This window comes from Schizosaccharomyces japonicus, assembly GCF_000149845.2.
Source record: "Schizosaccharomyces japonicus yFS275 unplaced genomic scaffold supercont5.3, whole genome shotgun sequence".
Taxonomy (NCBI): Eukaryota; Fungi; Ascomycota; class Schizosaccharomycetes; order Schizosaccharomycetales; family Schizosaccharomycetaceae; genus Schizosaccharomyces; species Schizosaccharomyces japonicus.
Window position 1 is genome coordinate 2547666 of NW_011627862.1, and position 13850 is coordinate 2561515.

General features: G+C 42.3%; 8 protein-coding genes across 8 annotated transcripts; 4 read left to right on the forward strand and 4 right to left on the reverse strand.

Moving 5' to 3' along the window:
- Positions 1-399: 399 nt before the first annotated feature.
- SJAG_01885 (STE/STE20/PAKA protein kinase) lies at positions 400-4014 on the forward strand. Its single transcript, XM_002173086.2, has one exon. The coding sequence runs from the start codon at positions 727-729 to the stop codon at positions 2731-2733; it is 2007 nt and encodes a 668-aa protein (XP_002173122.1). The 5' UTR covers positions 400-726; the 3' UTR covers positions 2734-4014.
- On the reverse strand, positions 3043-3967 carry SJAG_01886 (proteasome-dependent catabolite inactivation protein). The gene is made up of 2 exons (XM_002173087.2): positions 3770-3967; positions 3043-3673 (listed from the first exon to the last, which is right to left on the reverse strand). Exons 1-2 carry the CDS (start codon positions 3959-3961, stop codon positions 3236-3238), a joined length of 630 nt encoding a protein of 209 aa, XP_002173123.1. The 5' UTR covers positions 3962-3967; the 3' UTR covers positions 3043-3235.
- Positions 4015-4513: 499 nt separating the features above from the next.
- Positions 4514-9003, forward strand: SJAG_01887 (DNA repair protein Rhp41). The gene has a single exon (XM_002173088.2). It carries the CDS (start codon positions 4762-4764, stop codon positions 6745-6747), a length of 1986 nt encoding a protein of 661 aa, XP_002173124.1. The 5' UTR covers positions 4514-4761; the 3' UTR covers positions 6748-9003.
- On the reverse strand, positions 6835-8574 carry SJAG_01888 (glucan 1,3-beta-glucosidase Exg2; the record flags this gene model as incomplete). The annotated part of the gene is made up of 1 exon (XM_002173089.1): positions 6835-8574. One exon carries the CDS (start codon positions 8572-8574, stop codon positions 6835-6837), a length of 1740 nt encoding a protein of 579 aa, XP_002173125.1.
- On the reverse strand, positions 8722-9969 carry SJAG_01889 (hypothetical protein; the record flags this gene model as incomplete). Its single annotated transcript, XM_002173090.1, has 1 exon — positions 8722-9969. The coding sequence occupies one exon, from the start codon at positions 9967-9969 to the stop codon at positions 8722-8724; it is 1248 nt and encodes a 415-aa protein (XP_002173126.1).
- A 188-nt stretch (positions 9970-10157) lies between these two features.
- On the reverse strand, positions 10158-11659 carry SJAG_01890 (S-adenosylmethionine transporter). Its single transcript, XM_002173091.2, has 4 exons — positions 11491-11659; positions 11295-11451; positions 10779-11233; positions 10158-10680 (listed from the first exon to the last, which is right to left on the reverse strand). Exons 1-4 carry the CDS (start codon positions 11512-11514, stop codon positions 10519-10521), a joined length of 798 nt encoding a protein of 265 aa, XP_002173127.1. The 5' UTR covers positions 11515-11659; the 3' UTR covers positions 10158-10518.
- A 242-nt stretch (positions 11660-11901) lies between these two features.
- SJAG_05249 (tRNA(Ile)-lysidine synthetase) lies at positions 11902-13389 on the forward strand (the record flags this gene model as incomplete). Its single annotated transcript, XM_002173092.1, has 3 exons — positions 11902-11974; positions 12019-12503; positions 12559-13389. 3 exons carry the CDS (start codon positions 11902-11904, stop codon positions 13387-13389), a joined length of 1389 nt encoding a protein of 462 aa, XP_002173128.1.
- A 120-nt stretch (positions 13390-13509) lies between these two features.
- On the forward strand, positions 13510-13833 carry SJAG_01893 (hypothetical protein; the record flags this gene model as incomplete). Its single annotated transcript, XM_002173093.1, has 1 exon — positions 13510-13833. One exon carries the CDS (start codon positions 13510-13512, stop codon positions 13831-13833), a length of 324 nt encoding a protein of 107 aa, XP_002173129.1.
- Between the last annotated feature and the right edge of the window lie 17 nt (positions 13834-13850).

A 13850-nucleotide genomic window follows, 5' to 3' on the forward strand; every position in this document is an offset into this window, starting at 1 on the left:
GTGGACTTTCTTTCTTATGCAACTCGAATCCTTTGTTTTATTGAAATCGAAGAAAAGAGGTAAAGGAGCATGAGAAATGTTTCTTTCGAGAACACGTCTCTATACCATCTGTATATTACACTCTACGTTTCTTTTACTGTTTTATAGTTTTGCTGCGTTTACCTTACCAAGCCTACTTGGACGTTCTTGCCGTAGAGAACGCTCGTTCAGCTTATTTTCTCTTCTACTAAATGATACATATAGTCTTAAGGAATTACTACCTGAGTTACTTGTTCTGCCGGAGAACGGACGTCCGTCGCCAGCCAATGCATGCGAGTCCGTTCTCCGTACGTCCCCATCAATATATCCTCTGTAATGAATCTCTTCGTGTGTAACAGTCTTCCACATTCTTATTTATCCTATAGACCCCTTGGTTGTTATTTTGGTGAGCTGAAGTACGTTTTTCTCCATGCGATTCAACACTTCCCCACTACCATATCCCAAACACTTTGACTATGTTTTAAGAACTCTCAACACTCGCGAGAGAAGAGATACGTTTGTCTTTGTTTTTTACGAGTACTCGTTGATATAGATTCTCCTGTTTTTGAAAAGTTTTTTTCTTATTTTTTTCCGTTTTGAACTTTTTGTTATTTCCGCTTCCTTTTCTCTTAAGATCCGACTTCGACTCCTCTTTAATTGTGGATTTACCCTAATTGTTAGTATTGCTGCTACACAAACTGCTTCCTAATGTCCACGGCTTTGGGGTTTTCTGAAAAGAAACATGATAGAACACAAAGTCTTGGTCCGCCCCTCTCTCCCTTTATTAGCATAAACGACATCGATGAACTCACGAAATCAGCAGTCTCGACCGTCGTTTCCTCTGACATACGACCCCTAAGACCAGCTCCCAATCCTCCTACCTCCCGTCTCTGCAGAAAAGCCACCTGTAGTACGGGTGCGGCTTCTGCCTCGACATCTCCCAAATCCGCTTCTACCGACTATCACGTCCCCCTCGTGCACAAGAAGTCCACCTCCACTACATACAGCACCAAGTCCAGCTTCTTTAATCTCAGTAAAGATTCGGTTAACTTTTGCGAGACCGGAAGTCTCCGCAGCTCCCTGGAACGCCGACTCAGTCACCGAAAGTCATTGTCACATTTATCTGACATATTCAAGACCCTGAAGCAAAAACTACAGGTGAAGGGTCAGGAGCTGGAGAAGCAGCCCTCAAAAAGGATTTCCACGCCGTATAACTTTAAACATGTGGCTCATGTTGGATGCGATAAACAGTCCCATGGCTTTGCTAATATGCCAGCCGAGTGGACTCAGGCGGCCGTGCGAACTCAAAAGGGTTCAGCTCACCTTCGCAATCATAGCATCTCGCATCTTGCGCCTCATTTCAGAGCGCCTGCGACATTATGCGACGCTTCTCGCCGCACGCAACTTCCAGTGTTGCACTGTAATGATCGGAGCCCTCGCAAATGCATTAGTGGTAATGCGGAAGGCTGTGTAAGCGCCGATGTGCTGGACTTTATGCCCTCCATCAGAAAGGTCGAGGGAGCCTTGTCACGGTGTGCGTCGACAGTATCGACCCTGCAGTCAAACGGTAACGGCACGAACAGAAGTCTTTCGAAAGAAAAGATTCACACTCACACACGGCATCTGTCAATGATGAGCGACTCGACAAGCAGTCTCCGTGTCCAAGACATTGATCTCAAGCTTAACAGCTCATCGGAGAACAATCTGTCTTCGGTGACGCCGACACGAAGCCCGGTGAAACTTTCCAATCATCGCCCGCCGAAGTCGTTTTCTAGTTTACGATACACGCTTTCCGACACCGATCAGAAACACCTAATTGACCAGTTGTGCACGCAAAAAGATCCTTTGCTGCAGTACACCGACTTTGAGAAAATCAACCAGGGTGCGACTTCGGCAATGTACGTCGCGAAAAGCACTACCCAACACAAGCCTTACGCGATAAGACGCGTGTTCTACAAACGGAATCACGGTACGTCTCTGTTGAACGAGCTGCACGACTTGAGTACACTTTCTCATAAGAATCTTGTGAAGTATGTCGAGAGCTTTTGGTATGACAACGATATCTGGGTCGTGTTAGAACACATGAATGGAGGTACTTTGAAGAGCCTGCTTCGTAAGTGCGCGCTTCGGGAGCAGCAGATTGCAGCTATCTCGTACGAAGTCTGCTTGGGGCTTGCGTATCTGCATTCCAGAGGAATTATTCACCGCGACGTGAAGTCGGAAAACATTCTTCTCTCGTCAGATGGAAAAGTAAAGCTTGGTAATTTTGGATGTACAGCCCACAATGGAATGATGGATGTTTTGCATCAGACGGAATCGGATGGTTCGTATTGGTTGGCCCCAGAAGTCATCATGGGTGAGAAATACAACTCGAAGCTAGACGTCTGGAGTCTAGGAATTCTTGCCCTAGAGATGGCACATGGTTTGCCGCCTGAATTGTTTAACGATACAGCTCGGACGCTGAATTCGTCTTCGCAAACCGGCATTCAGTTCTTCCATACACCCGATTCTCTTTCTCAGGATTTCCGTGACTATGTTATAGCTACGCTGACTGTTGATGTGGCCGAACGCCCAACGGTTCTGCAGTTGCTGAAAGACTTTTCGTTCTTGCAGCAAAGAGAACCTCTCTCTTCCTTGAAACCCTATATTCAGATTAATATCCAGGATTCTTCTCCCGATTCCAACAAATACCCCTTTGACAGCGACTTGCGCTAATGATGCGTACATTTAATTGTTTTAATTTTCTCCTTTCCATTTCGCATGGGCACCACAGGTAATCCAATATCCTCTTCTTTTTCTGTTCATCGATACCACTACTATTACTATTTCCCCATATCTTTTCTGGCTTATGACTGAAACTTTTCCGATTGATTTGTTCTTCGCTCCCCTATTCGCCATCGCTTATGATCGTTTGTTCCCCCAGGCTTGTGTTTTTTGTGTGGTTTTCTTGTCTTTTTCGTTACTATTGTTCCCAAACTTAATACCTAATAACGCTATGCACAGGCAATGTGCTTCTATTCCTCCTGTTACTTTGCATAATATTTTCAAAGGATAAACTATTAATTATCATTATTACGTGAAGGCTGTCATTACGGACGTTTTAGAAGAAGAATGATAGAGAAGCTGGAACTTGTTTGTGAAGGTCTAGCTTGATCGTTGAGGCAATACAGGGCAGCACTCTGTGTTATTGAAGGGCCACAAACGGGAATTAAACACTTTAGCACGATGAACTTGAAACTTCCTCAGATGTGCTTGATGACGATGGTTTGACATCCCAATTGGGAGTCTGTCTCAATGACCATCTGTAATAGTTCAAAAGATCGTCCAGCTTTGAGTTTACCGTGTATCCTTCCGCCAGCAAAATGCTTGTATTTACCTGCTTTGCAACGATGTCTCTTTGGTTTTCATTTACTAGTGCCCTGAACTTTTCAGGAAGCTGTGTAAAGGGAAAGCATACCAGAGCCATTATGTCTTCGAGCTTGTTCATGTGACCCGTCCTTGTCAAGGGTACCAGATTTTCAGAAGCAAAGTCCAGTGTTTCTTGAAACATTTTCGTCAGTTCCTCCTCGTTTTCGGAAGTAATGTGAGGCCGTATTTTTTCCATGAGTTGGAGTCTCAGCAAAGAGAACATTAAATCTTCGTTTGTGTCTAAAATCTAAATAATTACAATGTTAGTATTCAACACAAAGCGAGAAGCACGGGAGATAAAACTCGTTCATTCATTCACCGTCGTCTTCCGTATTGTTCGAACCTCAGGGGACAAGTCGTTCAGCCCGTTAATTGCTGCTTCAATATTTCCTGTTTGAACATGCTTGCAGATTTCAACACGTTTCTGCATTCTGTCCGGAATATGCGTTGAGCAAAGGTTTGCTTCCTTAATAAAGCATCGTGCTGCTTCTTCTTCGCCTTCATGTACCAGGAAGTCGAAAACAAGGCTGTTCATTTCACTGAAGACTTCGTTAGTATCGGCCATTCTTCGTCCGTTTTTCCAACAATTGTTTCCTCCACTCAAACAACTATCACGCACCTCTTCTTCACATCCAAACAAGCTGACATATCCTGAATCAGCCGTTGTGTCAATTCGGCCAGGACGCCGTCTTCACCGTCAAATTCCTTGACAACAGTAGCCATCATTATCTCAAAAAAAAATCAAGAAAACAAGTATCTCAGTAAAGCCGTAGGAGTTTACAGTAGGAATGTCAAATTTTAAGTTCCCGGTTAACTGTTGTGCGATTGATCCATAGCTGCTTCTGTAAATATTGCGCTGGTGAGGGGATAGTGCAGAGCGAGGGGACACACTGCATCGCGCTGCGATGCGTAGAATTGCATAGTGTGGTGAAGCAGAGAGTGCATTTGTGTTTTGCGTAATGCGGTAAAGGAGACATTGTGTTATGCTGTAACAGTACACTAAATGACGCTTACCAAATATTTTCGGTCTCGTTAATTGTTTTAACACACTCGCCTCATTGCACGCTGCGTCGCGCTGCAATGCTACACCAAACTTGTAACCTACACATTTTACTCGATTTTACAGTGTTTTCTGTTTTGTTCCATTTCAGAATGATTAGACGTTGAATTGAATGAATTCCTCTGCCTTAACATCTTTTTTTATTGTCGGACTGGAGTTTTCGAACTGAAATTGTGTTTTTTTTGCGCTGAATAACACCTGTTTCGCACTCTTCTGTAATTACTGCTCAGATTACAATTCTTGGAATTCTTTTCGTTTTCAGCATAGTGATAAATATGAGTCAATTCTCCAGCAGTGATGAGGATGAAGATGAATGGCTGGAATTGGACTTAAACAAACCTCAAGTTCCTGCGGAAGAAGAAGAGGAGGCTGACGACTTGGAATATCTTTTTGGAGATGAAAAAGCTACGGATGCATTAACTGACCTTGATGCGAAGCCAAAGATTCACGTCAAACCAAAGCCTGATGAGCTTCAATTGACACTAGACCACACGAAGAATGTATCAAAGAAAAGAAATGTCCGGCGAATTACAGCTCGTGATAGGAAAATTAGATATCATACCCACCAAACGCATATTTTGTGTCTACTGTTCCATTTGTGTACACGGAATGCCTGGTGCTCACGTACTGAAGCAACGAAGAGTTTACTTAAACTGATTCCCAAACAATTGATTGATGCTCTGCATCCACCAGCGAAAAAGTCGCAGGCCCTTCGAAGCCGTTCATTTATACAGGCTGTTACGAACATCCGTGAAATCTGGAAGCGGACTTTTCGTATAACTAAACCTGGTCTAAAAAAGCCCGGCTACGGCAAACTTCAGAATGAGTTAGAGGGAACGGAGAATGTATCATTTGAAGCTTTTATAAAAGCAACAAAAAGCCTGGAAGGGAGCCGTGACTTGGGAGCTCAGTTACTTGCCAGTTTGTATCGCTGCGCTGGAGTAGACACACGACTTGTTTTCTCATTACAACCCTTGAGTTTCCGATTTGTTGGCTCATCGCGGGAAGGTGGTATGGCTCCAGATTCAGCTGGAACATCGTCTACATTGGAAACTGCTTTGTCGAATAATTCTCTCTTTGACAACTCATTCGCTGCTTTTCTCTCGGCTTCATCGCCGGAACAACCTGTGCAAAAGCGCCAACGTCTTCTCCGACCGTCTTTCTCACAAAGCCCATCTGTCTCCGCGTCTCCTAGTTCTGTCAGCGAGTCTGTACCGGAAATTCGTGACTCGCCAAAACCTGTTTTCTGGATAGAGGTTTTCAACAATGCACTACAAAAATGGTCGGCATTGGATGCATTTGGTGATGATGCTGTGGGTAAGGTTCGTGCATTTGCGCCGTCCACAAATGATTCTCTCAACTCGATGACCTATGTTTTCGCTGCAGATAGTGACGGATACTTGAAAGACGTAACTCGGAGGTATGTTCTTCACTTTTACAAAACATTTCAGTATCGTGTGGAATCAATTCCCGGTGGAACGGTCTGGCTTGAGAACGCGACAAAAAGGTTACGCCGACCGAATCGGTTGTATAGAGACAGAGATTCCATTGAAGATGGGGAGCTTATGCAGCGCGAACTGTCTGAAGGAATTCCTAAAAATATCCAAGACCTCAAAATTCACCCGCTTTTTGTGCTTGAGCGGTTTTTGAAAAAACATCAAATCATTCATCCAAAAAAATCGTGTGGACGTATCAATACAAAAAAGGGCACAGAATTGGTCTATCCGCGAAAGTATGTCCTGTCGGCGTATTCTTCCGAGCGCTGGTACATAAAAGGTTTTGTCATTAAACCTGGAGAGCAGCCAGTGAAATACGTGACGAAGAGACAAAAGGGCGAAGAGAAGCGGGTCGCTTTGTACACAGAAGAGCAGACAAAACGCTACACACCAATGCCTGTTGTTGCCAACAAAGTTCCCAAGAATGGTTATGGAAATATCGATCTCTTTCAACCCAGTATGCTACCATACGGTGCTTACCATTGTACGCATAAGTTTGCACTAAAAGCTGCGAAGATACTTGATATCGACTTTGCGAGAGCCGTTGTTGGGTTTGACTTTGAACGCGGCATGGGTAAACCAAGATATGCAGGCGTTGTTATCTCGAAGGCCTTCAAAGATGCATTAGAAGAGACTGCACACGAACTGTTACTCGACTACGAAGATGAAAAGCTATCGCAGACTCGCAAGACTGCACTCAAAAACTGGAAACGTTTATGCATGGGGCTGCGGATACGTGAGCGTGTGCTTAATGAATACAGCTAAGAAAGAATGCATTATTAGTTCGAAATTATAATTAAAATTAAATCGTCTTAGATAAAAGCTTTCAAAATTGCGAGGATGTTTATGCACTTAGTAGTATTCCTCCAAATTCTCAATTTTGAATAGGGGTGAAGATTGTAGGATGCTGCAATTCCAATCGGCGCTCTTCTCATAAGCAAGCTTAGGAAGAATTCCTGCGTTTCTGGATTTCTTATAGCTCCATTGAGCTGATGTTTCAGTGTCCCAGTTCCAGAAAAACCAACCCCAGGTCTTCTCAAATACCTCCATTTGCGAAAGAGCGTACATGTTCAAATACGTCTTGTAAGAAGGCGGGTAGTTTAACGGATCAGCATTCGGAATGTCACAGCTACAAGCACCTTCAACTGCACAACCCCCATTCGGGTATACTGCAGCAGAAAAGTTGCCTTCCCAACGAGTTCCTTCACCAACATCGTTCAAAAATTTTGCGCAATCCGTATCTGCAAGACTCCATTCACCGACAAAACTGGGCAAGAAAGCATTGTCTTCAAACTCCTTATCCCAGACATCGCACACAGCATGCAGTGTATCGATGTGAGACAAACGAAGCATGAAAGAATCGAATATAGTATAGCGATGAATGTCAATAACCATATTTGGATACCGAATTGGCGCGTAATTCTTCTCAATACTACCGACGCCCGTAAAACCATCACTAGCGACAATATAGCCAGAATAGCCTTGAGCTGTTATAGTTTTATAAGCTTCTTTGTGCCAATCAATAACCTTCTTGTTTTCAAGAACGAACATATTCGGCTCATTAACAATTCCATAAATGGTAACAATATTCTTGTAGCGTTCTTGTGCGAAGAATGTCGCAAGCATCTCATGAAGCTTAAGTGTAAGATCGGCATTCTTCTGTCCTAACTCTGATCCGTCAAGCCAATTGAGAACACCTAATGTTCCTCCGTGATTCCATGAATTCTGATTGCCTGGAACGGCGTGTAAATCCAAATTTACGCGTAGTCCATTTTCGCGAGCCCATTCGATCCCCCGTAGGAGATAGCGCCAACCAATTTGGAAGGGGTGTGTTTCGTTTGGTGACGAGAAAAGAATCCAATAAGGGAAAGGAATCCGTACGTGATCTAAACCTGCTTCCCGGATTTCCCGAAATGTGTCTTTTGTCACAAATGTATTGTAATGTGTTTCAATAACATTATTGACATCTTGGCCGAGGAATTGATGAAGTTCGGTTTCATCCGTAAGTTGATGAGTGCCATTACCATATTTTTCAAAGAAAGACGGAGTAATAAATGGCTCCATGGAAAGCCAACCGCCGAGATTCACTCCTCTAACGGGTTGACTACCATAAGGGAAAGGCGAATTAAGGGGCGGGACGCCAGGGTTAGCCCGAGTACAATCGTTATAGAAGCTGAACAGGCCCATTATGCTAAGTCCACCCACAGTTTCATTTGTGAAGGTTGTATTAAAATCATCAGTTGTAAGCCATGTACTAGCATCCAGATATGTTCCCCGTACATAATCAGGTATATCAACGGGCTCGGAAAAGTTGGCTTTTGGACTTGACACTTCGAGAACCTTTCCTTTCGACATATCAGTTGTGTCGTTTGTTGCATTATTATATTGTTGTCTTATTTTTGGAAGAATGGAACAAAAGACTATAGGAAAGAATATCGCAGAAAATAAGATGACGGTGAAGAGCGAAGAGAAGAAAGCAGTACAGATATCTCTTTTTCGAATTCGCTTGTAAAACGGTTTGGTTTCATCTTGGCTTATGTTATAAAAGCTGTTGGAGTCATCAGTAGACGAGTCCGCAGTTACTTTGTACATTTCTTGAGCTTGTCAGTGGGAGACTGTTTTTGGGATGAGAGACAACCGTTTGAACAGTTCTTTATTATAGTTAATGGCTCAAGCGGAACGGAAACCCATTGAGAAAAGTTACTGTAGCCAAGTGACTTTGTGAGCCATTATTTCATCCTAGCTTTGAACAAGTTCAGACTGGTTTAATTTGTTTTCCTTCTCATAAACAAGTTGTAAAATAGTCATCTTCTCTTGTTGAAGTTTTTCTTTTTCCGCGGCCCAGAAACGTTTAAAGGCAGCGGCCTCTTCGTCAACAGTTTCATAAAGTGCATCAATCTCCTCCCTTGATTCTTTGTAATCTTGCGCAGCAACATGGAGCTTACATCGTAGATTTTTGAGTTCTTCTTTTAGGACATTATATTGATCAATAGAAACATATGCCGGACCAGAAGAATGAGACGACCGTGAGGAATGACGTGTCAAGGTAGTACTTCCTAAATTTAGCTCGGGAATGTCGAGCAGACTTGAAGACATTAATACCTGAGTGTCCTCATCGGTACTGTATTCGTTCATTGCTGTGTCGACTCTGCTATTTGTCCTGTCCGCGGAATACACAGAAGAGCGGCAAGACGTATACATGGAAGAAACAACAGAACGAACATCGGAAGTGGAAGACAGGCTTATAGCGTGTGCTGGAACAGGAGGTGCATTAAAATCACCACTGGGTGCCGGACTTGGTTGTGTGATATGAAGATGTATATTGTTTGGCAAGCTCTTCGAGTCCCTTGGAAGCGGATTGTTAAGTTGATCCGCAAACCGAGACCGTGCTGAATGAAAATCTGTGTCCGAGGATACTTTTTTCGATAGACCTTTCCAAAGATAGGGTGTGGCTATAGAAATAAACTCGACAATGGGATACATTTTATGTACGCATTTACGAGGACATACAACTGCAGATATGGAGGCAAAGAACTGGATGTTTTCTTGGTAATCACCATCAAGTTTTTGGTACACTTCTTGAACCGTAGTAAAGAAAGCTTGAAGCAGGGAAAAGACTCCGGGAGGTAGCTCTTCAGTAAGAGTTTGAATGATTTCAACATTCCGACTGAAAAGGCTCTTGTTGTTTAAATCCAATGGCAAAGAGAGAAATTCGTTGCAAAGCTTTTCACTTAGCACATGTCCAGCATGAGCATGGGCTTTATCTTTAACAAAAAACAAGAAAGAACCGAAAAGTATTTTGACGGGTAAGTTCTGTAACAGCGCTTTGACGTTTTCTGAAGACTTGTCTACTTCTTCGCTAACTGCCATCATCTGGTCTTTTTCTGACTCTGAAAAATTCGCAAGAACATCTTGGATGTTCTTTCTAGCACCGAATGCATATCTATAAGCAGACAGCTTCTCCACAACTGTGGTACAGGAATCCATAATTCTTGAACTTTACGAAAAAACCAAAACTCGCATTAAAAAGATACAAAATTGCATACATCTAGTTCATGAGCACAATAGAAAACCGATTATGGAGAGTTTATATGTACAAATTATGGGAACTGTAGCTTTTTTCCTACTGAAAGAAGGAACGAGTCCGAGGCAGGGCATTAATAAGGAGGGACAGTGCTCAGAATACGCAGCAATTTCCCGCTGTGTAAAATCACCAATGCATTTATATTATTGAGAGTTGGGTGTTCTATCTTATACGATTGCTAGTAAGCTTGTCGAGAATTGAAATTATCGTTATTCGCAAATTCAGTTTGTAAAAGATTTCGAGGATATAGAAGTATTAGTTACATTCATTGTATTGTTTATGCAGAATGTCTCTGATTATGCTTTCTCAAATTGATAGCAAGCTTCTTAAACGAAATTGCTAATACTTGAATCGTTGCTCTATAAGAACCAAAAGAAATGGGATTTAAATAAGGAAAGAGAGATACCACAGCGTGTTTATTAGACCGAGAGAGGTACTATAATAAAACATGATTACTCTAAACGCTGTATGACTTTATAAACAACGTCGTATGCACCCAAGAAGATGGCACCTCCGCAACTGAGCCAACAAACTCGGGGTACGAGACCTCTCCAAAAGGCGGTGAAACCCTCATGCCTTAAGATTTCAGAAACTGTTTGAAAGTAAGTTTTTTCCTAAGATGTTGAGTTAGTACAAATTATGCCGACGAACAGCACATCGTAGTGAAGCCACTGAGAGCAGCCAGTTCAATCCTCCCGTGCGTTTAACGTACACCATGAGCGAGCATCATTCTTGTTTTGAGAACATCCATTGGGGTTGTTAATGCAGCTGCAACGCCGCCTGCGACAGAGCCATAAAGAGCAGCTTGGTAAGAAGGAGCCACATCGACCTTGTGTGAGTTACAGTATTGGGCCTTCAAGTATTCCCAAAGAGGGTACTGAATAAGAGTAAATGGTATCTCACGGGCAATAGTAATACTGAAACCAGAGTAAAGACTCTTCCAGCCTTGCGCGGAACTAATTACGGATTTGAACACATTCTTCGAACTCAATGATCCTGCTGAGGCTTGTGCTTTCTGTTTGATTACTTCGGTAGGAACGCGAACAGTGCATGCGACAATTTCACCAAGTGATGCCGATATCATATGAACAACTGGGTCGCTTAAGCCCAACTTGGACCTCGAGAGCTTTTTTTTAGAAGTCTCATAAGTCGTAAAGAATAAGGAAGCTAACAGCTGTCAGTCATTTTCAGTAATAGACGATAGGTTAAGTATTGTATAAATAAATACCTCCAGGAGCACTTCCAACAAAAATACTTCCAATTCCTCTGTAAAGGCCCTTAAACTTCCCGTTTTTTAAAAACCCGCCTTTTGCTTGCAATCGTGTTTTTAAGGTGTCAATAGGAAATAGTGAAAAATCCACTGCCAAACCGGCACAGATTCCAGCCTATACTAGTCAGAGTCAAATGGAAGAACGAGTACTCACACCTAGAGCCTCAATAAACGACATTTCTACGACTGGTTCTCCTTTTCCTCCAGATTTCCGCTGCCAATGTTCCTGCGTTCAGAGTGAAAAAGTAAGTGTCTTTTGGAATGAATGAAGCGGAATGAAGTTTCTATAAGATATGGTGGGATACTCTATTGGATGCATCCCTACATACAGTAATTGATCAACTCATACGCCCGGTCTCCTTGTTCACTTCATTGGGTTTGTCTTGGATTTTTCAAAAAACAAAAGTGACGACTAAGATCCTCTGTGTATTGTAAAACTTATCATAAAACAATCCGAAGGCTCTTTTAATACTCATGCGACAAAGACAAACTCGAAATTTGCTCATTGCCTTTTCATATAATCGTGTGAAACACAGCAAAAACTTAAGAAACTCCTAAGAAGCTCATGCTTACGGCAGACAATTTCTTTGTAAACTCATTACGGAGCTTTATTCCGTATCTTCGTAATGGAACTGCTGGTACGCATTACAGGTTTCATTCGTATTTTACTAACAAGAACAAGGAGTGGCCGTCTCAGGCGGGGTTGACAGTATGTGCCTTGTTCATTTGTTGAGAGAAACGATGCTTCAGTACTTGTGGCCAAAACGAATCCATGCATTCATTGTTGAGCATGGCCTTCGCAAAGAAAGTGCTGAAGACGCTGTGATCACCAGGCGAAGACTTCTCGACATGGGGATTCCCTCTACTATTTTACCATTAAATCACAAATGGGATCTCTCTAAGCAATCAAAGATCGAGACAATTGCTCGAGTATTACGCTATCGTACTTTGGCCAAAGCTTGTCTGCGACATAAAATTTATGGCTTATTTACGGCGCATCATCTTAATGATCAATACGAAACAATAGTAATGCGACTCCTACAGAGGAAACCAGGAACCTGGGGAGGATTGTGTGGCATTCGAAAAGTTGCTCCTCTTCCTGAGTCCGAAGACATTTATGGAGCGGATCAAATACTTCTTCTCAGGCCTTTTCTCTCTTACCCTAAAGCACGTTCCATATGAAGTTATATCTTTGCTAACAAATTAGACCCTGTTGAACGAGACTTGCATAAAAAAAAAAGTACAGTGGTGCGAAGACAAAAGCAATAAAGACATACAATTGACGGTTAGAAATGCTATTCGTGCTGTGGGTGTCGATACATTGGTGTCAACGGAAATAGCAAGCATATCGCAAACATTTCAAGAACTTGAAGACCATTCTCAGAAAAGTGTGCATTCATTATTAAAGCAGTGTTCTTGCCTATATTTTAAAGCGATTCATTCTTTTCAAATGCAGATACCATGTATAATTATGGACACAAGTAGTGATTTCATTAAAACAGAATTCCTTATGTACCTTATTGACATAATCACACCAAAAACAAAAAAGAAACGTCGCTCTATTGAAGGCATCAGCAAACGTCTGTGGAACAGTACAAAACCTTTGACGGCTGGCGGTTGCAGCTTTACCTTAACAAAAGATGACAATTGTTCTTCCTATATCCTATTCATTACGAGAGAACAATTTTCAAAACGAGACGCACAAAAGGCTACTTTTGTTCTAAAAAATGGCTCCACTATTCTCTGGGATAATCGCTTTTGGGTACAAGTGAAATACGATAGTGCTAAATCTTTTACTATTCGGCCGCTTAAAAGCGGTGACATTAAGCAAATACGGTATCTTTGTAACAACTTTCCGAATCTCTCCTGGGCTGCTTTTTCCAAAAGCGCTCCGGGGAAAACACGCTTCACGATGCCAGTGATAGTAAACAACTTCACTCAACAAATCAATTGTCTTCCGATCTCGAATGTCAAATGTTGTCAAGATGTTGAGGTCAGAATTGTACCTCGAAAGGAGCCGAACCTAGAATTGTTTGCTCATAGTCGGACATGAGCGTTTGTGATGAAATTTCAAAATGGCTCAAATTTATATTATATATAAAACGTATCGTATTGATCTTCTTGTTCTGTTTTCACACTGTTGGCTTGATTTCGTTAAATACGCTGATACATTATGGTTTGGCCTTTTACTGCCAAGAAGAAGAGGAAGCAAGCGAGCCAAAAACTGAAGAAGCTTCGCCATACACTTAGTCTAACAAGAATGGACGACTCATCGCAATTGCTGAAGCCGCTAACTTCTGATTTTGAGCCTCTTTCACTACCACCTTTGCCTTCTGTTGTCGATGATATGAACCAAGTAATGGATGATTTGTTCAGCGAAATGAATTACGACCCCGAGACAGATCCTTTTAGTGTTGTTTTGAGGGAATTACGTATCAAAGAAGCAGTTCCTGCATACACAAATGACTGTCCTCCATCTTACAAGGAGAACGCTTGAGTGCTATTTCACCCTGA